Genomic DNA, 22,942 nt, shown 5'->3' with positions numbered 1-22,942 from the left:
AGATCTGGGGTCTCTCCCCCCGAGTCTGCGAATTGGCTCACAATAGTGGTGCCCCCTCTGGTGCATTAGTCCTCGAAACCTCCTTCGTTCCGTGCTTGTGAGGATCTCGCTGCTCTGTATGTTTCTTCTGGGGCCCCTGTGTGTTCATCCTCCATCCTTTGTAGGGATTAAGTATGCCCTTGGGGTCGAAGACGTGCTTGAGTCTGTTCAAGGTGCTTATAAATGCTTGGCTTCTAAGTTTGGGGATGGCCGAAGCCTTAAGGATGCCGACTCCGTGTTCTGCGCTGATGCTCCCTCCGTGCTGCTGTACAAAGTTATACACAAGGTTGTCTGCGACTTGCTGTATTTTCCGCAATTCTTCTGCTTTCGCGCCCTCCTGAACCAGTACATTAATGTGGATGTTTCCGTCACCAATGTGGCCATACCCAATCACTGTGCAGGGCAAAGAAGCCGTATTTTCGCTTCCCTCTCCGCCTCCTGCCCTAGTACCGCTCCTTCCTTCGTGCTGTATCCCCCTCTGTGCGCCATAGCTTCCCTTTCTTTGCTGCGTCAGCAGTTTCTCGCCTCTAGCTATAAGGGCGGGGAAATCACCGTCTATGGCCCCATGAGCCATTAAAGCATTCAGCAACTCGACGGGTTTGTACATTCGAGATATTTCCAAGGATACATCGAACTTTAGGACTTTCAAGCAGCTGGCAGAAGCCGCAACCGCGATTTCCTCACGTAACCTATACACAGTGCATAGATCACACACGACGTGTGCCCTAATCCATGAATGAACGCAAGCCGTCGCCTCAACACAAGGCGCTTCCTGTCTCTTCTTCCCAGCCCTTTTAATCAATCAACGTACACAGAACTATAGGTCCTAAAATACGTTTTCATCCCTCTATTTAGGCAGCAATCTCTGTTTCATTTGCATGCATTCTGTGCATAGGCCTCTCCGTGTATGTGTCGCGTAGATTTTGAATCCCAACATTTACCTCCATGTGTCTGCTCGTTGTGTTTCCGATTGTGGCATAGCGGCGTCTTCAATGATTCCTTCCTCCTGCAGCTGCGTAACAAATTCTTCAACCCTCTCTCTATCTGCCTCTTCATTTTGCCCTTGTGTTTCCATGAGCAAGTAGAACCCACCGTCGCCTTTCCCAGCATCCGCAAAGCTATAAGGGGTAGCGCTCCCTGGGTGGAGGTTTAGTGGCGCTCGGGAGAACGGGTTGGGAACCCTGGCGGCCTTTGTCGATAGAGCCATACAGGCTTCATCAAAGAACTCCAGGGCACTTAGAATGTCACTCAGCGTCTCCTTTGCTCTAAGACACGCTAGGCGCAGCCGGTCAAACGGGCCCTTTAGTTTAAGCAAGCTAACGGTTGTGCTGCGGGGGGTTGCAACACATTGTATGACCGCTTTCGTAACTACCCCCAAGACGCCTTCGCTGCCTATAAACAGGTGATGCAGATGCAGGCCCGTGTTATTCTTCAGGCACGTATTCAAGAGGTCTATAACTCTGCCATCCCCTGTAACCACCTCTAAACCCAGTACGTGGCTGTGAGCCCCTCCGTAGCGCAAGTAGCGGTTCCCTCCAGCTGCTGTCGCCAAAGTGCCCCCCAAACAACAGCTCCCCTTGCTTGCAAGGTCCAGGGGGTACATATACGTGGGAAAGCGCACTCTCTGGTCTCTTTTGTACCCTCCCTCGTCCCCTAAAGCTTCTTCGTCAGCTACAGACCCTTTCGTAGCCACTTCAGCACTTGGGGCCTCGGCCGAAGGTGCCACCGGTGTGTCCATAGCTTGCATGGGCGGGGTTACGCAAGGGGAAAAGCGTTTTGCATATGGAAAATTTACCGGAAAGCTTTTGAGAAAGACCTCGATGTCGCTAATCAGGCAGCCCGCTTCAGCAATAAGGACGCCTGTCTCTGCAACAGACAAAATAGCGCACGGATGGAATGCAGAAGTAAAAGCGTGTGCACTACGGAAGAGGGGCCGTGAATGGCAAGGGGGTTGACGTATATAGGCAGATGGACAGGTATATATTTGTGTGTACTTCCATGATACAATAAGAACAAGATATGTGTAGCTACATCTAGGGAAGCAGACACAGGCCTTCATAAAGAATCACCTGCATCGAATGAAAGGATTTTGTTCATTTTTGTGAGGGAGAGGACGACTTCATCGTACGCAGGCACGGAGCCACCAACAAGGCCAGTGTTGCCGCTCTGAATGCATACGGCCAGCTGGCGCTTAGAGCAGTGTTGCAGTATCCTTTGCAACTCCTCTGTGGTTCGGGGAAATAGCACAACAGCTGCTGACCCCTCCACCGCTTCCGGGGTGTATATCCCGAGCCAGTCTGTTAGGTAGTTCGCCACCGCTGTCATGTCTGCCAATTCTTTGGCTGAGACAGGCTTCTGTACGCTTGCAGGATCACCTGTGCGTGCAGCCCCCTCCGAGGGCTTCCGTTTGATGGAGACGTCTGCCCACAGAAGCTGGGAGTCGGGGTCAGATAGAATGGCACGAAAGGCCGCTTTGTCATCGTGACTTAGCTTGTTGAACTTCGAGTCTCTAGGAAAATCCGGCACATAGAACTTCCGAACTGCGGAGTCCATGACGAGACCCTTCTCCGCCACGAATTTCACTCCTCTGCATCCAACTGGCGTTGCGGGAATTTTACCCATTGCGCCGGCACAACCAAGGCTTTTCAATGAAATAGTGGGCATTGATGTGCCGCAGATTGAGGGGAAGGCAGTGCTGCGTGCGACGAAAGCAGAGAAACGCAGGTTGGGGGTAGTGCTGTTGCATCGTGGATAAGATGCACGGAGGCTGGCCGGCGGATGGCGGGGAAAAGGAGGAAACCATGGTGGTTGATGGAATGCCGAGAAGCAAGTGACTCTCATGGCTATTTCCTTCTTATCTTGAACAAAAGACAATCACAAGTGGACTATTATGTCACCACCGCCGACGGTTGCGCCACGGAAGCGTGTCGTCACCTCCTGCTTTGTGTGGTATTCCCATTGAGGCAATTGCTGCCACCACAAGCGCAAACACTATCCAGTCCGAACCTAATGGCGTGAGCAGTGAATCGAAGCGGATTATGTGGCAGCTGAGGGCAAGTGGGCCTGCAACCCCAAGAAGCCTAGATCTCGACAGAATCAAGCGGAGGGCAGAGAAGAAGCGCTATGCTATGTTGCTCTTGAAAAGAAATACGGCGATTGAGGTAGGGATAGGGTTTAAGGGAGTGAAAGTGTTCCTGATCTGGCTTAATACACAAGAAGACGGGCTATTGAGATACCCGCTGGTCACCACTCAGTGGGCAGGGGCTCTGCCGTCGTCGGCGAAGAGGCACCCAGCCGAGTTGCGGCGATGGACGAGACGCAAAAAATAGAATTTGCTCACATTATTCTTCTGGCTAATGTCAATCGAGTATCGTTTTTAAATCAGGAAAGCAAGGGATCCGGCCATTTGATGTATCGTGAGATCATGGCATTTTGAACGCCACCTCCTGTGCCCCACTGTGCGCATGTGTGTTTTTACCAATATAGTGCAAAGACATGGGCCTTTCCCTGCGTTTTGGGGCATTTTTGGCCTTATGTGCGTCCTCCGAGTTCGCGGAGAGGGCCGAGGGGCTAGGCATACAGTCGGAACTAACATGTTCGCGACCACAGGGGGAGGGGATAATAAGCTTAGACAGAGGCTCACCGACTTGCTCATACGTCCCAGGGGTGCCGCTCGGAACGAGCTCCAATAAAAAAACTTCATCTAGTCTTCAGGACTTATCGGATCAAGTGCTTCTCCTTCGGCAGACTGTCCACGACCTTCACAGGTGGGTATCCATGTAATCCTCCAGGAAGCACGCTCCCTTCATTATCAAACCGCCTCTTACTGCACTCCCTTGATTTCACCCTCCCCGTCTGCTTTCTTCACCTTCTTGAGCCTCACCGCCTACACAGTAAAATGGGGCATTGCGCGGCCCCCTCTCTTCGCATATCGAGAGCGTGATTGGACCCAATAGAACCCCTGCAGCGATTTTTATTCTACAAGAACCCCTGCAGCGATTTAGGAAGTTTCTCCTGTTCAGTGTCTTTGTTGCAAGCATATATATCCAATCCAATCCTGGTTTCCTTCTTTTCTAGTCCTTTTCCCCCTGATCTTAGCTTCTCAATGCCAGATTGCGTCCCTTGCGCAGAAAGCTAGAGTCGCAGGAGATATGGCAACAAGGACAAACCAGCGCACCCTACTGTCCACCGCCCTCCGGTGCCTTACTTGGAGATGCACAGGAGCTGCTTTTTGAAGCGAGACAGATTCATGTCAGCAGCACTTGCCTTCTTCAAGATCTCATAGCGGGCGCCCTCACGAGCCTCGCTGCTTTCAAGAAACTCTTACAACCACCTATGAGGCTGCCCAGCACGCTGCAGCCACCTTTTACCTAGCCTACATAGGCGTTATGTTGCAGCTATTGCTTCTATTGCTTGTCTAATGGCGTTCGCTGTAGGGTGGCACCAAGGCCTCCTTTGTTGAACTCGTTTCGCTCACTCGCCGCAGAGATGAGCTGTTCTCGTTGGGTAAGCACAAGCAACATCCACTACGCAGGCACCTGCTCTATCCCTTTCCTCCAACTGGTTGCCTTCTATTTTAGCCAATTTGAACTCCATTCCCCGAGAAGCTCGCTGCCTCTGCAACAGCAGAAGCGATTTCGCATCCCTGCTGCTTTTGTACGCAGCGCTCTCTTCTGTTTTGGTGGTGGTTTGCTCGCGCGATGGCTTGTTGGAAGTCCGCAATGTAGCTGACACTTCAAATGTCGTCCTCTTCAGGACCGCACACGCAGCCCCAGTGATAAGCCTCACGGTATTTCCTAAAGGAGATGGTGAGAGCTCTCTTTCTTGCGTTTCTTTCGTTAATGTGCGACCCCTGTGTTTCCTTGAAAGTGGCAGCGACCTCCATTGGCGGTGCTGCCTCGTGCTCATTTGCTTTGAAACGAAAAAGGAAAATGGGAGACATCGGAATATCGACCGACTGTATGAACATCTGCAGACTTCGCAGTGCTGACGACGGATGAAGCGGGCAATGCCTTAGTGCATATTTTGAATGCCACTCGCTCCGAGTCTTCGGAGACACCTACACGAGGTAGGGAGTCTGCTAGCCATGTTTACCCCTTCCTGTGTTTATACCTGCGCGTATGGACGTCTGCCTTCGTTTTCCTTATTTGCTGAGCCGATTTAGGCTCGGGCACTGGAAGTCAGCTCAGGGTGGCGATGGGATTGGGAGATTTCTTCTCAGTAGGGGCTTCTACATTGTGACTTTAGTGAGATGCATGCACCCTGAGCAGGAGGAAGTTCGGCTGCCGAGACGCGAACACCAGGGCGCGTACTCATTGAACCGCTGGGGCTGTCCATCACGCCGGCAGAAACTTTTAGAGTCAGCCGCAAGAACAAGCCCGTCACTCCGTCCCTTGCTTCTACCCTTTGCTCGGCTATAGATGCCTGTCCTTAGCGCGCACTTTGTGAGGCAGTTCTTTCCTAAACCGTTTGCACGGAGCACTTCCTCCTAAGGCCTTCTTGCTGCTGTATTTTGCGGAACTGTGAAATGCAGGTCTCGCCAGGGGGCAGCCAGAGACACAACTGCGTCAGCGCTGCCACAATAAAAGGAGAGAGAATGGTGCTGGTGGGAGGTAGCAGCGGAGTCGTGAGGTAAGCCCCTTTCCTGAAGCGACTGGTCATTCTGAGGAGCTCACTCGACTGAATCTCGTCGAGGGCGCCAAGCTCTGCTGCTGAGGGCTTCTCCAGTCCTCAGCCTCACTAGCGGATGGAATTTGCATGAACTTGCCGCTGTGTAGGCTTAGTGCTTCAGAGTGCATGAGCAGTGGCTTGTCGCGAACTTCTTGCAGCGTCTTTTCGCGGAGCGGGGTCTTAAAGGCCAGCGTGCGGGTGACCAACGAAGAGGGAGGCATTTTGCATTTAGCGCATTCAGCAGGGTTCACTGTCTTCGCGAGTGAGGTCTCTACGGACAGGCGAAAGGGGTCGCATGATCGCGCTTAATTCACGTTCCAAGCTTCTCAGGGTTACCCCAGGCACGCTATACGAGGAAATAAAAGTGACGGGGGAATTTATTTACGGCGGCGAAGCTGCTTGTCTTGTTGCTCGTGCAGCGCGGACGTGTATAGGCCACATCAACCCGTTCGCTACGCATGCTACAGGGAAGCTCTCGTGCATAGGTGTGAGTGCTCAACTTGGGGCTTTAGTATTGCCGCAGAGGGGCATAATGCAGGCATTGGTCCTGCTAAACGCGTGTGTTGCTGTCATGCCCAATCAAAAACGTCGGCTGCGTTGGTTTTGCATCGCAAGCGCTGCCCTCCGCTGTCTGGCACGGCTGTCACCTACGCGAAGCAGCTCTTCCCACGTCTTTTCGTTTTCTGCTGAGGGGTTTGCAGGCTTCCTTTCCCATTGTCTCCTTCGCCTTGGACCCGCGTAAAAGCGGCCGAGTAGCGGTCTCTTTGGCAGACGGCCAAGTCCTTTACCTCGACCTGAAGACTTGGAGCAGTGAGCAGACACTCACCACTGCCTGTAGAGGGATGGGAATCATGCTTTGGTGTGAAACAAGCTCTCTTACTGTCTCTATCAGTTGTTACTTCTTGCTGTATGACTCTTTTGCATTCGTTTGGACTGCCTTAATTCTCCTATTGGCAAAAAGTACCTGGGGACTTGCGAGAAAACGTTGCGGGGAAAATGGAGACAGCAGCAGGAAGGGTTTGGTTGCATCCTCTTCCGCATTGCTGTGCACACCTCGCGTTCCTTTGACCCCCTGCTTCTGTTCTTTTGCATGTCTTCTGCAGTACTTCACAAATTCCCTCGAGTGATTAATGCGCCCATGCGGCTTTTGTTTGCCAAAGAGCGACTCTTAGGGGTTCCCCTGAGCGACAGTTCTACTTTCGCAGCTGCAGTGGGCCCTTCCCCACGGGTAAGACCGATTTCCAGAAGAAGAAACAGAGGCGCGTGAGACGAAGCGGAGAAAATGCCACTCGCCTGTTTAAAGGTGGCAGCTATTTCGTCTTCTTGTGCTGTTGGTGCTGCGCGTTTTACTGCTGCAGCAAAAAGCCCTCGTGGTCTTCAGCTTACTTCCCATTGAACGACCCGACGCCTTCTCCGGCCCCTCAATCCATCTGCTACCTCTAGAGATGGAGGTAAAACAAAAGCGCCTGCCTGGGCTCTGCTTTCCAGAGAATGCATTTGCCACTTTAAGGCGGTTGGTGCTGCTGTTGCAGCGCCAGGTGCTTCTACAGCCACTGGTCGTGTTGGAAGTTCAGCCTTGTGGCTTTCACTTTATACGCTTCCGATGGGTCCTATGTCTCGTTCGTGGCATGTTTGTTTGATTTGGTGCCTTATAGTTTTTGCCTGTGCCTGCCTCTGGGGCCTGACTGCATGCCTCATCCACATTTTCCATCTCCCGTTTCCTAGCAATCTGTTGCACTTCTCTGTAACTTGTGTTTCCAAGATCGGGCCCGTAGGCGTTCTGCGTCGTACGGGTGATACTTCGCTCCTTGCCCTCGCAGCCGCAGGTAAGCGCTGGACTCTTGCTTATCTAGAATGCTGCAGAAAACTTGGCCTCTGTGGATATCTGCGGTATCTTGCTCCGCTCTCTGGTGATCTCCTGCCAGACTCTGTAACGACCCCCCTGACACAGGCACCCCTGCTAGCAGGCTGCCTTGGATTTTTCGTGCCAGTGCTGCATGCAAAGTCAGTACAAGCTTTAGCGTTGATTGGGTGAAGCCACACGTCTCGAGCATGCATGCAATTATACTTGCAGTGGTACGGTTGCTGCTTGTCGCTAATAGATGACGCGCTGGTGAGAATATTTGAGTGTATCCACAAGGAACAATCTGCACTATCTGATGAGTCATGGGCACACATCCGCCTCCCTATGTAAGTGCTCCCACTCTTCTTGGCTGCTTCTTATTCTCATGAGGATGAGCTTGCTGCAGCGGCAAAGACCGGTTCGTTAGGCAGCAAACAAGCTAGGCTACAAAATGGCCCTTCTTCAAAGGACCATAGACTCGACCACGAGGAATACTCCAAACCCTCTTCTAATTACAATTTTGGGGAACGCACTAAACTCGAATGACACTGGGTCTGACTGGATTCGCAGTGCTGTCGTTGCTCATTCTGCTCAGCATGCTACTGACGATTCTGGTGGCCGTTGGAGCCCAGGTGTATAGAACAAAAAAGGGCACGAAGCATAAACCGGATCCTGAACAAGACCAGCCTCCCAATACAGTAAGAGTAAAGAGTTAAGGCGTGCTTAAAAGTTCAATTTTTACTGGAGCAGCCACAAGAACTGCCACTTCTGTGCTTTCTTATTGCTTCTTGCTGCTGCTTTGTAGAGTGCATTGTGCAAGTGCATGTCTGCGTGCATCTAAATGGCTGTGGATTTGTCCAAGGCTGACATTGAAGAACTTTGGAGCGAACGACTGCGAGCAGAAGGCAGACATCTCCATCTGGACCACTACCGAGACTCGTTGAGGATCTCCTCTCGGTGCACAGACTCCGAGGGAGGAGAAACGCACAGGGAGAATGAACGATATTAAGCGGCGAGCCGTATTCTCATAAATGACCAAGATCAGAATAGAAAGCAATGACAGACAGTCAGGAAACATGTTGGGGGCTTGCACCGGTAGGGAAGAGCAGCAAGGCTAAGGAAGCAGGAGGGGTGCGTCTGAGGAGCGGGACGCTGCACATTAGTAGGCTTCTAGACAGATGGCGAAAGTCACTGGCACACAGGGAAATAGAAGCATAAATTGCACTTGGCTCAAGGCCCTGCTTCTTTTGTAGAATATGCAGCGTTGCTATGTGGGCTGATGCAATGCTCCTTTTAGGACTGCGTGTGGGTACACTCTTAACTAGAGACTTACTACAAGTTTCGATAGAAAGTTATTGAGTGTTTTGCGAAAGACTTTTCCCAATCACTCCTTTCTCCCGACATCAGGAGGGGGATTAGCTACGCTGCGTGCAGCTGTACCCTGTGTGCAGTTGCAGCACTCACAGCTAGCTGTACATAGCATATAGCGCACCAGCGCACCGCATTGCGACTTGTTGTATTGAGCTTACAGTACTATGCAATCAATAAAGTATACGAAGGCACAAGCCAATTATTCAGATCGTCTCTTGTTCAATAAATAAATAATGCCAGTATCGTAGATATTGTTCGAGTACTGCGCAGCCCTTGTTCGAGACTGTTCTTAGGTTAGCCCCTGTTTGTAATTCTGGGTTTTCTGGGGTGCGCACGTACCAGTAGCTGTGCAGTTACCGCGGTTCCAGCCATTTAATAGCTTCTGTCGTTTGGGACCTGTACTGAACTCATTATGCGTTTTGCGGAGCCTCTGAAGGCTATATCAGAGGGGTAGATGCCACTAAAAAGTGTGAGCACCCCATGCAAATTAGGCTCTTTAGTCGGTCAGCGTCAGCTAGAAGGCAATGACTTTGTTGCTGCCGTGCAATCTGCCTACAGCAGAGACAGACAAACAACCATGATTTGTTGTTCAGGGGCACGGCCGTTGTTAAGCCTCAGACTTATGTGAAGCGCCCTATTTGCATGAAAAATACACAGCACATGCATGTAGCTTTAGAAAAGACTGTGCGGTAGGAACACTCTAATTTGGCCAAATCTGTTGCGCTGCATGGCAGCCAGCTGCATGGGTTATTCAGCGGAAGCTTGTTGTCTTGCTACTTGTGTCTTTCTGCCCCGTTTCTTCTAGATGTGTTAATGAGCGCCTTTATCTAATTAACGGCTCTTAATGAACACTTATGGGAGTGTTTCGCTGTATTAGGCGGATTGCATGCTACTGGAAGGTGGACAAGCATCCGAGGTACGCTAGAAGAACATAGCTGCAAGCCCTGAAGGCCGAAAGCACCTGTAGGTTCAAAATTATGTAATTCAATAGCAACATCCGAAATATACGCAGCGGCATTCTTTTTGTCATTCTCTTCCCTATTGTCGAAAAAGGAACTCAGCAAGATAGGAAAAGGACCCGTTTCGTGCAGCAGTTGCCTGTACATCGCAGCACAGTTCAAGCCATATGTAACCGACAGGACTGCCCCCTCGCTCGTTTATACTGCGAGTTTTATTTTTCTTTTGAGTTCAGACCAAAGAATCCAGGCTCACACGCTCACACACGCCTTCCCCTCCCTCTCTCTTGGCTCGACAACTTCTCACCCTCCCCCTGTTCCCGGATTTATTGTAGACAGCTTACCGCAAGAAATGTCTAGAGGGGAGATTCTTACCCCTCCATCTACACCTGGAGTAACTCCTCCCAGTATTTATCTTTCTGTTGATGCAGGAGGAGGTTCCCCACAGGGGACGACATTGGGGGCTTCACGAGCCCAATGGTTTTTCCATTTATGTGGGTCATTACGGTCATTTTGCTCTTGCATTCTGGGCTATTGCAGCTCTTGCATGCATGTACGATCTTTGCGGTCCTGGATGCAGCTCAACAAACAGTTTTTCGGCAGCGAGCTGCTCTTCGTAGATGAAGCAGGAGCCGGATGCTTGTTTGGTTACACAGCGGGAATTGCAGCGAAAAGGGCCATAAAAGTCGGGGTGCTTATTATTGGCGCCGGGTACCTTGCGGTGCAGGTAAGGGCTGCGGAGTGGAAGATGCACCCAAAAGATAACGCACGAGACATCGGAGCTACTTATGTTTTGCTTGGTCTATTTGTCTCGAATATCCTAAAATAGCAGTTCCTTTTTTATGTGCATAGCTTATCCGAGCTCGTGCGTTGCCTGTGCTGCGGCGGCTGCTGATATACTATGTTTGTGTCGCGTCTAAAATAACGGTGTTCTTGTTATTGCGACATTCTTCTGTTTGCTGCATTTACTGCACTTGCTGTCTCTTTTCTGGGGTGTCGTGCAACCGTGCCTTCAGGCATTATCCTATTACGGGTACTTGTCAGTTTCTTTTCCCCATCCGGAGGAGGCCCTGAGAGCTCCACTGGATTTCATAGGCAACACCCGGCTCAGTCCTGAGCAGACAGACGCTCTAAGGTCAAGAGTCAAGTGGATCTTCTCGCGCAGTCTCCCATCAACTGCAGGCTTCGGCGCTGGGCTGGGATGGGGCATTCTTTATGGCTAGACGTGGTGTCAGACAGTCCGACGAGTCAGCTAAATTTATGGGAGTGTGACGGACAAGGGAATGACTACCAGATGCATTGGCACTCTTGAAGTCCCCAAATGTGTCCAACTCTGGGTGCGCCTACACCCGAAAGCCGGCAGAGCTGTTGCTTGTGATGAGTAACCTCTCTAGCGACTTTTGGCAGCGATGCTAGAGGCGATTCAGCTGTTATTTAATTGAGGACGTAGATACATTGAAACACGCTATGAAGATAGAATTAGAAATGTGACACCGCAGTTCTAACACCATCAGAAAGAAAGCAATGCCCTCCTTCTTGCTTCTTCCAGAGTCCTCCACGGAAACGATGGGCCCCCAGAGGACAAAGGAATTAGAGCACAGGGTTTAAGGCTTGGGAGTAGCGGGGAAGGGATTACGTGTACTGTTGGGATAACGCCGCAGGCCTTCATCTAGAAGGATCGGGAGGCATTATTATTGATCCGCTCGCAGTACCCCGAGTGGAGACTCATGAACAGGAGCAGTGTGCTTCTGCAAGCAGGGAAAAGAGCAAAAGGAGAGCATGCAGCATGGTATAGACTTATTCACAATTAGAAAGCCTCAAGTCATCCTTGGTGGTTGCTATTTCAAAGGATTCCCCGTACTGAGCGTCTCAGGAAAGCTTGTAGCGCCACATCTTCCTAATAGGGATCTATACTCGGTTGGTATAGAAACCAATAGCTTCCTAGCATCACTTGTTATACTTAGAAATACGTGTACGTTCGCTGCTACAATTCTTATAAACAACTGACAAATAGGGAACACCGTTGTGGCGAGCCCCACAGCTCCCGTGCACTGCGCTGAATAGCAGAACAATTCATTATAGCAATGTGACTACCTCTTATCTAGATTTGTAGAGACGTTTACTAAAAGCGAGGACTAGTTCGCAATGATTTTCAGCAATTGCGTTCTACCGTTGTTTCGCTGGCCAGCTACTGGCAGGATGGCCGAGTGGTCTAAGGCGCTGCGTTAAGGCCGCAGTCCGAAAGGGCGTGGGTTCGAACCCCACTTCTGTCATTTTCTCTGCCGCTGCTCCCATCTGTATTTTGGCGTTTTTTGTTGATAAACACCTAAACATTACCGTCAGAAATCCGGTAAATGGCAACTTCATCGTTGGAGGAGCTGACACCTTCGTGCCGAGCGCGTGTGCGAAGTGCTTAATAGTACTATCACTAAACAACCTGAAGACAGTAGGTAGCCACCAGATACGAGCGAACTCGATGCGGCAGAAGTTTTGCTTTCCAACAAGCGAAAAACCTGCACATTTCGCCCGCCGCTGCAAACAACTGCGGCCTGGTCAACACGTAGGAAATTAAGAACCTGTCCGTGGGCCCTTCGGGATTTTATGCTGGATGCTTTTTCTTCGTTCGGAGGCTTTCAGTTGTAGCTGAGGTGTTTCTATAGTGTGCAATGAAAGAGATACACGATAATCTGGTCTATTACATGTTATTGTAGTTGCAGTATCCTGTCACCGCGAGCTCACAATGCTAATTTAAGTGGCAGACGCTAGTTGCAGCCGAACGTGAGATTGCAACAATGCAGAAACAGAGTTGGCACCGCCCCACCTAAAGCTTCTGTAGGAATACACTTGAATCTAGAGTCAGTACGAACAACAAGTTATGAGTGCCTTGCGGAATAGTCTCCCATTCACCCCCGTCGCGCCCCTCAAAGTTCCTGAAACGTGTATGCAATGCACTGACACCCAGTTGCACAGCATCTAGCGCACACGCACACATCATTGCGCTTTCTTTTACCTAGCGTACGACACTCTGCAAACAAAATAGTCATGACCAGCTAGTTCACCAATATCTACGCACGACTCGAGTGGTTAGAATATGCTCAATGTGTTGCTTAGCCCGCTACAAAGCTAGTGGCGACGCAACCACCAAATATGTGCTATCCTCTTCAGGGCCTCATTCCTGATTCGTCCTCTAGGCACAAAACTACAGTAGCAAAGTTCAACATTGGAAGAAGCGTGGAAGTGCCACAGCCACAACACAATGCAGGTTATTCCTAGAATCATTACTAAGCAACTAGCAGGTAGTGTGAGAACTTCGCACCTGCGTATGACCACACCGGCCATGTTTATTCCACACCCTAACACGAAATGTGCTTATTCACTGGCTTCAGATGTTCTGACAACTCGACCTTTTAAACCGTGCTTCATCTAATGGAAGCTAAATGCCCTTCCGTTCTATCCCTTCTTTACGCATCTCATCTCGCGTGTAGATTTCTCATGGGTTCGCTGCCAAAGAAGCAGGTAAACAAAAGTTGCTCGTGTTCTTCCAAGTGGCTATCGCTGAACACGCTCACCCCTCTGTTACCTGTCGAAGTGTCTGCTGACACGTAAACTGGTTCGTTTGTTAGCCCCTCAATGTCCTTCTGCTTCTTGTTCTGCATATATTTATCTTTTCGCGTAATGCCTAGTTATTCCCTTGTATCGAATTGCTCTGAGAGGAAGGAGAAAGCTGGCGCCATCATCAGGCTGCCGGCAGTTCGTATCCTTTGAAATAAAACGCAAATATCGAACATCAGGAATATGAAGAGAACGGAAAAGCGAAAAAGACAAACAAAACAAAGGAGAAGGAAAACAAACATATTTCTAGCATTTTAAGGGGGAACTGTTACGGCGGCTTTGGTTCCTGGTCGATCAAACCTGCAGAGCCACCACATAAAGCATTACAGACATGGAAAATGAAATGAAACGCACATGGCAGAGGAGGGGTTTGGTGCACATGAAAAATGATTTATGCATCGTGAAATGGTATTCCGCTGACACGGACTCAAGCAAGAAAGGAAGAGGAACGAAACGTGCACGGAAACAGGATACGCTGGAAGATGCCACTTAAAATCGTACGTCATGGGGTGAACTGAAAGGAGAAGCCTTTTAGTGTCTATATGTGCCTCCGAAGCAGAAGAAGACACAGATGCTCAAAAGGCACAATGCAGCAAAGCTGTTTTCTTGTTGACTTGTAAGGAGTTCTCGTGCAAAAGCCAAACGAATTACCAGAAGACAACGGAGATAATAAAATAGGCGGCAATAAGCATCACGCCTTCCAGCCAGTTGCTCTCCCCGTCCTGCACTACCGCTAAACGCAGCCACACAGCAGGGTAAGCACAGACAACCCACACGTGTCACTTTTAGATTGCTTTCCCACCATGTCGGAGGCTTGTTGCTGCTCTTGCTGTGAAAGGTGTACAGCAATGCAACTCGTTTTCTTAAATTATTCGTGCGCATCGGTCCCTTGAAGTCTCCAACAGCTCCACGCAATACTACGGCCGAAACGAGGGAGCCCTCGGTGTCAACACTCTGCAAAACGGTGGTCGGGGCGTAACGTTTGATGTTTGTTCTGCTGGGCGTACCCATCGCAACCAAAACAGAAAGAAGCATCACGACGGCACTCAAAGGCTGCACCGCCATCGTCAACGGCTGCCCCATTGCCCAGGCAACTAACACCGTGAAGGGGAAGACGAACAAGGCTATCTGCAGGAACAGACGCACAGCGTACATATGGATATACGCCTGCTGCGGCAAAAGACGACAAAGCCAAATCAGAAGCAGCCCACGAATCGGGGTAGGCGGGACGTTAGCCATACAGGATGCCATTCACTTGTGAAAGCTTTCAAGCAAGTAACAATACCCAGTGATCGTAAACTGTGAAAGTTACACGTTAGTTGTTTTTCTGTGCTGCTAATAGGGGAACGGCGAACCTGAGCAGAAGAGCCCACGGCCACACCCATGGCTAAATCGACCTTGTTCTTCATAGCCACTGTGACTGCTGTTAAATGCTCTGCAGCATTTCCTGAACAGATGTAGCACCTCGGGTATACAGGCAGCATTGCACGAAGTAAGCGACATGCACGTACACAGTCGTGTTACGGAAGAATAGGGGGAATGATGGGAGAACGATGCCTTAGGCATCGAGTAAAAATAAGTCAGGTGGGCTGGGACACTTCTTGCATTTGCAGCTCAAGAGGGAAAACTGCATGTGTTCTACTGCGCAGATTTTTGGATTAGACATGGGATTGCATACACACCAACAATCGGGAGGAGAATAACCCCAATGAAACTCTCGGGGAGGCCGTAATCGGCAACGACGGTCTCAATGGAAGAAACGAGAAACTCTGTTCATTCCACGCACAGCAACAAAATAAAGACAGCAAATTAGAACAGATAACACACCAGGAGATGGTATGGGAACCGAGAAAGAGCAAAGTAAGGATATAACGAATCAGGATGAAAAAGATATACAGAACACCGGCAAGGCCATACACACACTCAGGGAACTCAGCGAGCACGATCCAGTAAGACATTGAAGGAGCGAAAAGAGCAAAAAGCGTATGGCAGAGGGGCAGGCGCGGCAGCCAACCTGAGTGTATAGCGACCAGAACAGTGACAACAAAAAGCATCGTTGTTGCTCCTTCCCAGGACATCATCGGCCAGTCTTCTGTCTCTGTAAATCACAAAGCCAAATGTGTTACAGCCTTTGTGTCACAAATGAAAAAGCACGTTTATGGACGCCGATCATACTCTTGTGGAGGAATCAACCGGGCAGAAAAATCAAGTGAACAGGTATAATCGAAATTCGAACCGAGAGGAAGAGGCTTTCAGATATGTTTTGGAGCTTTCCAATCATCCTCAAATCAAGAAACGGGCACCCCAGGGACAATACGCACGGTTGCACCTCCATTTTCCCTGTTAAAACCCTAGGTACGCCTGTTCATGCTGCTAGTATTAACAGCTCTAATCCATTTCCTTCCCACTCCCGTCTCCTCTACTGCATCTGGGCCCTTCAAAATAAGTGACCATGCAGGAAAAGTGCGTATAGACTGGGCGTGTGTACCATCTGCGTCATCCTTGAACAAGCCTATGTGAGTATAGAGCTGGAAGAAGAGGAAGAGGCAGTAGGTTAGCCCTATCAGCAAGGCGGTTATTCGACTTATCTAAAACAACGCAGCATCCAAACAGCATAAGTAGGGTCGAATGAAAGACACGGACCATTGCCAGCCAGACAAACAAGCGACCGGTCTCCAGCATGCAAATTGCACATCACACTTCCAACCCATGCGTCGAATTACCATGAGGATATCATATGTGCCGTGCATCCCATTGTCAACCGCTGCCACCGTTGGAATGACAATTCCCATACACGAAAGCAGCAGCAGAGTAACGCTGCATGTAGCCCCTAAGCGGAGGTAATTGACGGAAGCAGACACACACACACAGACACACACACACAAACACACAGACACACACACATACACACACAGACACAGACACACAGACACACACACACACACACACATACCGCCATCACCAAAGAGGCATACTTAAATTACACCCCTCTGCTCGGCCAGTTACATCGTTTCGGAGCAAATAAGACAATGGTCCGACCCCCCCTAGTGCGTCTCTATTTTGTGTTCACTCTCCTATTCTCCCTCCAACTTCTACCTACGACCCTCCATGTACTCTGTTGCCCTCCCTTTTCTTCCTTCGTCCTCCATAACTAGCGCCTTATACCTTTTTCATTAAATTTTTGAACATAGTGCCGTAGACCGCCAGCGAAGAAAGACATTCCCAGGACCAATAGTAAGTTTGAGAGGATCGATCCCAGGAGGGTGCCCTGGACCACCTCAAGCAGACCCTACATATGGGCGCGAAACAGCGAGACAGCACACGGAAATCAGGAATAAAACAAGGCAAAGGCACCGAAGTATATGAGGTTAAGATCAACTGGTGAACGAGAAGATTTGCACGGTACGAACAAGAAACACACGTAATATGAAGGAATTACAAAACATGGCCCCTTTCGTCATCCATTACTGTTTCAATCCCTCTGTTCGCATCTACTCTGATATGCCGCACTGCGTTGCTGCACACTCTTCACGCTTGCGCGTAAGGGTGGAAGGTGCACGATGACCATGCACACATTCAGCAGACGCAAGTAGACACAAGAAGCACAGGGGGCAAGGCAAACTCAGACTATACCAAGAAACATTACTAAAACATTAACCCCCCACGAGGACCATATAAAAACCGTACATCTCAGCGAAACATTAATCGAAATCCTCTACAGGGCATCAGCCGTATGCGTTGCGTCGCGCAGCTTGACTGGCCTGAGCGGACGTGGATTAAAGCCTACACCCTGCACCCTCAGCTGTAAGCCTCACAATGCGGAGTGCCTGGACGGACATGATCATCTCCACGGCATTGCCAAACGTCGCATTCAGAAGACCCCCTGTTATTTCTGAACAGATATGCAGTCACCCATTAGCCGATCGCGTGAGGCGCAAGGAGCCGCCGCGAGGGTTTTTCTTCGAAGTGACCTCTCTCCCTTTCGCCTTCTGCCCCCCTCCCCCCTCGCTTTTCCCGCTCGCTTCTTTCTCTCAGCATCCTTCTCATGGCCCTTCTGTCTCAGCAACTCGTTCGTGGGGTGTCTACCTACGTAACTGGAAACTGGCTCTCTTCCCGCGTACCTCCCGTATGGAGCGAAAGTTCCTCAGTGAAGGCCCCAAGGAGGGCAGAAAGAGGAATGAGAGCTGCAAAGTTGAAGATGAAGACGAAAATGACTGGAAGGCCACCCAACTGACTCCACAAACCAAGAGGAGCAAAAAACAACAGCAGCTGGGTCCTGACAATCGTATGTTGCAGGCAAAAGACAGCAAGGGACTGTGTTGATGGAGAGACGGGCCTTTAAAGAGGCATGCGGACGAAACTGGAATGCGCAGGAGGCATAAGGTGAGGAGACAAGACATAAAACGAGCTACACACGGAAAAAGAAGCATCGGGAAGGCGAGTAAGCACAATGAATACCCAGACACACAATCCAAAAAGCTAAAGACGTTGGCACGAAATATGCAACGGCAATCCTTTGCTAAGAGGAGCCGTGATTGGCACATGCAATGGAACAGAGAGTCCTCTCCAGTTGAATTGCATTTAGTATAGGGCGGCCATCACAAGACTCGAACGAAACAGGGAAAACGGCCAGCACGAGCAACAAAACAAAATACAGGAAGTCTGGGATAGGCCTATCATCTGCTGTTGCTCTCCATCTCCCCATTTCACTTTGTAAAGCATATCTCCTTGAGCCGCGCAATGTCTTCTTTAAAGGTGAAGGAGAAGGCTGCATCAGAGAGGCCCCCTTCAGTGCCTTCCTCCTCGATGGTGCCGGTTCCCATCTCCCTCAGCCGCGAGCTGCTTCCTCCGTCCGCTAAAAGGCCCAAGTGCAGCTGGCGGTTAGGAGCAGCAATGCTTCCCAAGATATTTGCTGCGCCAGAATTAAACGCAGCAAGAGCCACCAAAGCGGAGTGAAATAGTGCTGGGAAGTTGTGAAGTGCTGTCAGGTCTCGCCCTTCTTTTGATGGGCTTCTGGCGAGGGCGAATGAGAAGAAGGATGCGGGTTGAGTGTGTTTGTGGACAAACTAAGGATGCACATAAATGAAGATGGGGAGGAGTAGCTCGTGAAACGCACAGACGGAGAGAAATCACTTGACATGGAGAGATGGGAGCGCTAGAAGAGGCAAGGAGACCGTGCAACAGGGAAGGAGAGTCCGACGAGGAAACGACAAAATACGATAAGATGCACCAAGTGGGAAAGCTCCAGAAAGTGCCTCCCAAGCACATAGGTGGAACAAGGGGGCGTGAAAACACCAACAGCAGCCAGCAATGGCAACAAGAATCCTATCAAGTTTAGCTTGGACTTACCTCCCTCTGGAAGCTCGGTGCTTCCTCCAATAACTCCTGCTTCTTCGTGGGGTGCCAACGCTGCCGTCGCCCTCCGTTTGTTCATCGGCTGGGATAGAGTTCGCCGCACATAAGAGGTGGCTCGCACTCTGTGCATTACCATCTTGTCGAGCGCTTGTGTTACGTAGCCGGCAGCGCCTCGATTTCCTGCGTTTTGCCCCTAAGTTGGGGTGCCCCAGGAGGAAAAGCTGGAGACCGATAGTAGCGGTAGACTCAACAGATCATAAAAGAGCAGCAAGTGCTCAGCTGAGGGAGAGACAGGCAAGGTGAGGGTGATTGGAGAGAACCGATGCACAGTGGGGGCCAAGGGGGATAGGCTGCATGAAGAAACGTGGCGCGTGTTTCCGCAGACAAAAGTACCACGCAAGAAGGGAACGATAGCAAAGGAAGGAGAAATGTACAGTTGACGCAAGGAAGAGATAGTACTGGAGAGGGCCCCTAGAGGCCCCTGTGGTTAGCGTTTGGCTGCGGGAGCTACGAACTCCCAGCTGCCCCTCTTTGGGTTACTAGATGAAGCATCTGGACAGCAGAATAGTCCGGCCCCTGCTCGTGGTACGCTGCCTCTTGTTGACAACTCGCCTGCACAATAAAAGATGAACTACTTGTGAGCACCGAGCGGGTAAATGGAAAGGTATCGGCAAGCTTATATGTTCCGGCATGCAAGATTACGATTTTTATGTTGCCGTTTGCGAAAGGATGGAAACGGGGTGGCAGGCAGAAGGCAGACGAAGGTGGTACTTGTGAAAATGGCTATGCATAGGGAATCGAGGAGCAAGGGCTGTGGTTCCTTATGCTAGAAAAGAGCTGTTTCTCCTAGTCTTTGACTATAGGCAGTCTATTATTCATATTTAAGAAGAATTTTGTAAAACTATGCGCGGTAGTCGACTGGGCTTCCTTTACACACCATGCCACCGCAACCCTGTCAACTGCAGAGGGCTTGCAAGGCACGGACGCTTCGGGTTCGCGCAATTCTTCTGCTATCAACTGCAATGAATATGCTATAATTCCTGTTTATTCATGGTATAGCTACCACAGCAAGTTCTGTAATTTTTTTCAGTCCCACAAGCACGCGTGCCTCAGCCGAGGGTTCACTTAACAGATCTTCGTAGACGCCTTCCACTTCAACTGCAGGTGCCCTTTTCCCAACAACACATCCGACAGACGAGAGTATCTATGGTAGCTTTAACACCAAGTGGACCCCATGTACACAGGCCGGGCGCGCGCATCCTAGCAGCCCTGCTCAAACCACCTGGACCCCGTAAAACTACCGCCGAACACAATGAACAACCGATCACTACAACCCTCATTGCATATCCAGGAGGTATCTACTCATTACACACTCCGAGCTTGAAAGAACCTTTGATGTGTCCTTGCTGCAGCACCCGGTGATTTCTTGACTTCAGCGAGTCCCACACCCTTAGTACCTGTCTGCTTCCCTTTCAACTTCAAGAATTCATCTTACGCCAACTAGCGATTTGCCCATTCTCCATACTAGTAATAATCTCAGTAGCTAGCTTTCCAATAAAGTGCCTAATTTTCAAAACTTATGTTGCTCCCCGCCCGCGTTTCTCCACTTGGAAGATAAGAAGCAAAGAAATGAACAGGTTTCACTCTCCATCAAGTGTTCGTCTCCATCGCCTCCTGTTACTGCTTTCTGGTCTCCTTGTTCCGAGGAAGGAAAAAAGTGGCAGTACAGGAGACGACAAATCGAACACAGTGCATCACCTCACTCCGAACTGTTATTTTGAATTACACCGAAATAGAAGTGAAAAAATCACTTCGACTCTCCCATCTGCTTCCTGAGGCGTACCACAGTGGAGCGAACAGTGGCAGCAGCCGCCGTCTGCAGGGTCCAGGCGCCACCAGTCATCGTCTTCGAACAGCCGCGGCAATGCCAAATCCCCACAGCTTGCCTCCTCACGCCCATCTGCAGCAAGCAACATACAAAGCAATTGCGCGTATTCCAAATCACTTTGTCAGACTAAGAGCACGCACCGGTGGCGTTCAAATCAGCCCAGCCAGCAGGAAAGGGGTATTCGGGCATGGGGCTCACTACAGAAAAAAGTGCTTGTACACCCGAATGCCCTTGCACCCGGCTGAAGGGGAAAGGGTCATGAAAGAAGAATTACAAAGGCAAAAACGCGATTATGTGGTAAAGCGAAAGCTAGGGCCACCAGGCTCACCTTGCCGCAGAAGGGGCACGTATATTTGGCGTGCTGCTGAAGCTCAATTTTCTTAACAACTTTCCTAAGGGACGCACCGTAGCGCGTGCCGTACTTCCCCACGACGCCGACCTGCACATACACCCAAATGATAAACGATGCAGTTCACATGCAATCGTCAGGTATACGCTGTCTTGGGAGGGATGAAACGCCTTATTTGTGCGTCATTCTGCCTCGAATCCGTTCCTCAAAACACAACGAACGTCCTTCTGAAAGCAAAAGTGCTAGTAACCAATACAAAGGAAAACAAGTTGTATAACAGGCACTGTACGAGGACTCCCACAGAAAAACGGGAGACCTCAAAAGGGCCAGCAGACAGGAAACCCCTCTATTTCGCTCCCCGTTGGAACCGAGAGGGGATTTCACACTAAGCGAAGGGCCCCCTCCCGGCTCTTGGAGAGAGCCGTTTGTGTGCAAAGCAGGCACAATACGTCAGCTTGATGAAAGTGTACAGCACGAGCAAATACAATGCATAGGAACACGTCAATACGAAAGAAGTATGGTTAGGTCCCAATCCAAAGTTTTTATTGGCGAGTGGGGCCGTATTTGAGCTCCCCTGCCTTCCCGCATCATATTTGCCTTTACAAAGCAGATGATATATTTGCATTTCCCCTCACATGAAGGCTGCCCATTGCCATGCCCCACACCAGCCCAACTCAGGCCTATCTGCCTCCACAGGATTCAAGGATGGCACAGCTTAGGGCATCGAGATAGGCACAGAATTCGCGGAGAACGCTTTTTTTCATAATAAAAGCTAACGATGTCTCTGTCGGCGCTCCAACAGGCAGCCGCCGAGGCAGGGGCAGTACCGAGCAATGGGCTAAAGGAAACCACTTCCAATGCCGCAATCTGTCGAGCACAGAAAACCCCCTCAGAAGAAATCAACCAGAGAAATGGAGATCTTTACGACCTACAGGAGCTGCTGCAAATACGCCGCTGCCTTCTACACAAAACTGCTACGGATGAGGCTGAGGGGAGGAAACAAGGAACAGGGTGCCGTCCTGAGTACCTTCTTCGTCCTCTTTGCCATTTTCGAGGCCTTAGAGAGAAATGAACGGAACAAAGATGTCAGCCGCAAGAAAGATTCGGAAGGGGAGTGAGAAATTTCCTCACAACACACTACAAAGGACTCCCGTGGCGTCCTAGGGCCGCAGTCAACTCAACTGCAAATGTGGGGCTTTGGGGCTTTCTGCTGCTCCAATGCGAAGCCTGAACGACCGTTATGGATCTACACCTAAGACTATATGCGCAAAGGTTTGTGTATTTTTCCTATTGAGGAATACGCCAATGAGCGTTACGCGGACCCACCTGCGGAACAGTTGGAAACACGCAACCACTTTTCTTTTATCAAGGGCGAGTTCTTCGCGAGCCAAGCTTCTACACTTAGACGTGTTTTACTCCGCCAGCATTATTTTGTTAAGAACTAGACTGCTTAGAGTGCATTCTTCATTTTTATCGCACAGTACAGTATACATAGTTCGGTACATGAAGACGCAACAGTAACGCTTCCTGAGGGTAAATTTACCTTTAGACCGAATACAAACTTAGTAGAAAGCTACTGAGTGTTTTCCAATGAAAATCTCGCATGATCGCCCCTCATAATTTTTGATGTAACGGGGGAGGGACAGCTAGGCGGGTGTACTCAGTAAGTGCTCGAAATAGTTCAGTTGGGTGGACATAGCATCTAACACACACACACACACACACACACACACACACACACACACACCCACACTTTCTGACTCTACCAAAATAAACCCCAAACGCAAACCCAGTAGTGGAAATGTCCACGTTGTTATAAATGTATCTACGATCAGAACACGTTTTTATTCAAAATCTTA

The 22,942-nt window shown here is 50.0% G+C and overlaps 4 protein-coding genes and 1 non-coding gene across 5 annotated transcripts; 2 read left to right on the top strand and 3 right to left on the bottom strand.

Annotated features, from left to right (window-relative positions):
* Positions 1-37: 37 nt before the first annotated feature.
* On the bottom strand, positions 38-2,880 carry LOC34620310 (D-2-hydroxyglutarate--pyruvate transhydrogenase DLD2). Its single transcript, XM_026337104.1, has 5 exons — positions 2,486-2,880; positions 2,109-2,398; positions 1,835-1,905; positions 981-1,663; positions 38-830 (listed from the first exon to the last, which is right to left on the bottom strand). Exons 1-5 carry the CDS (start codon positions 2,878-2,880, stop codon positions 38-40), a joined length of 2,232 nt encoding a protein of 743 aa, XP_026192889.1.
* Positions 2,881-3,534: 654 nt separating this feature from the next.
* LOC34620309 lies at positions 3,535-10,799 on the top strand. The gene is made up of 12 exons (XM_026337103.1): positions 3,535-3,768; positions 4,476-4,545; positions 4,704-4,847; positions 5,015-5,107; positions 5,310-5,398; positions 5,573-5,670; positions 5,883-5,971; positions 6,129-6,196; positions 6,411-6,767; positions 7,220-7,287; positions 9,985-10,373; positions 10,732-10,799. The coding sequence occupies exons 1-12, from the start codon at positions 3,535-3,537 to the stop codon at positions 10,797-10,799; spliced, it is 1,767 nt and encodes a 588-aa protein (XP_026192888.1).
* A 1,273-nt stretch (positions 10,800-12,072) lies between these two features.
* Positions 12,073-12,152, top strand: Trnal-aag. Its single transcript has one exon. It is a non-coding gene; the product is annotated as a tRNA-Leu (tRNA).
* A 1,406-nt stretch (positions 12,153-13,558) lies between these two features.
* On the bottom strand, positions 13,559-18,982 carry LOC34620307 (Ca(2+)/H(+) antiporter). Its single transcript, XM_026337102.1, has 14 exons — positions 18,841-18,982; positions 18,202-18,403; positions 17,613-17,767; positions 17,307-17,383; positions 16,657-16,780; positions 16,215-16,321; positions 15,980-16,079; positions 15,506-15,589; positions 15,174-15,260; positions 14,847-14,938; positions 14,499-14,619; positions 14,143-14,224; positions 13,764-13,791; positions 13,559-13,603 (listed from the first exon to the last, which is right to left on the bottom strand). Exons 1-14 carry the CDS (start codon positions 18,980-18,982, stop codon positions 13,559-13,561), a joined length of 1,446 nt encoding a protein of 481 aa, XP_026192887.1.
* A 1,671-nt stretch (positions 18,983-20,653) lies between these two features.
* On the bottom strand, positions 20,654-22,131 carry LOC113147234 (60S ribosomal protein L37a-like). The gene is made up of 3 exons (XM_026337120.1): positions 22,111-22,131; positions 21,063-21,173; positions 20,654-20,806 (listed from the first exon to the last, which is right to left on the bottom strand). Exons 1-3 carry the CDS (start codon positions 22,129-22,131, stop codon positions 20,654-20,656), a joined length of 285 nt encoding a protein of 94 aa, XP_026192905.1.
* Between the last annotated feature and the right edge of the window lie 811 nt (positions 22,132-22,942).

Source organism: Cyclospora cayetanensis, unplaced genomic scaffold (assembly GCF_002999335.1).
Source record: "Cyclospora cayetanensis isolate NF1_C8 unplaced genomic scaffold, CcayRef3 CcayRef3_contig_165, whole genome shotgun sequence".
In the NCBI taxonomy this organism is placed as follows: Eukaryota; Apicomplexa; class Conoidasida; order Eucoccidiorida; family Eimeriidae; genus Cyclospora; species Cyclospora cayetanensis.
The sequence above is the reverse complement of the archived record's forward strand: the minus strand, read 5'-3'. Positions and strand labels throughout refer to the sequence as shown.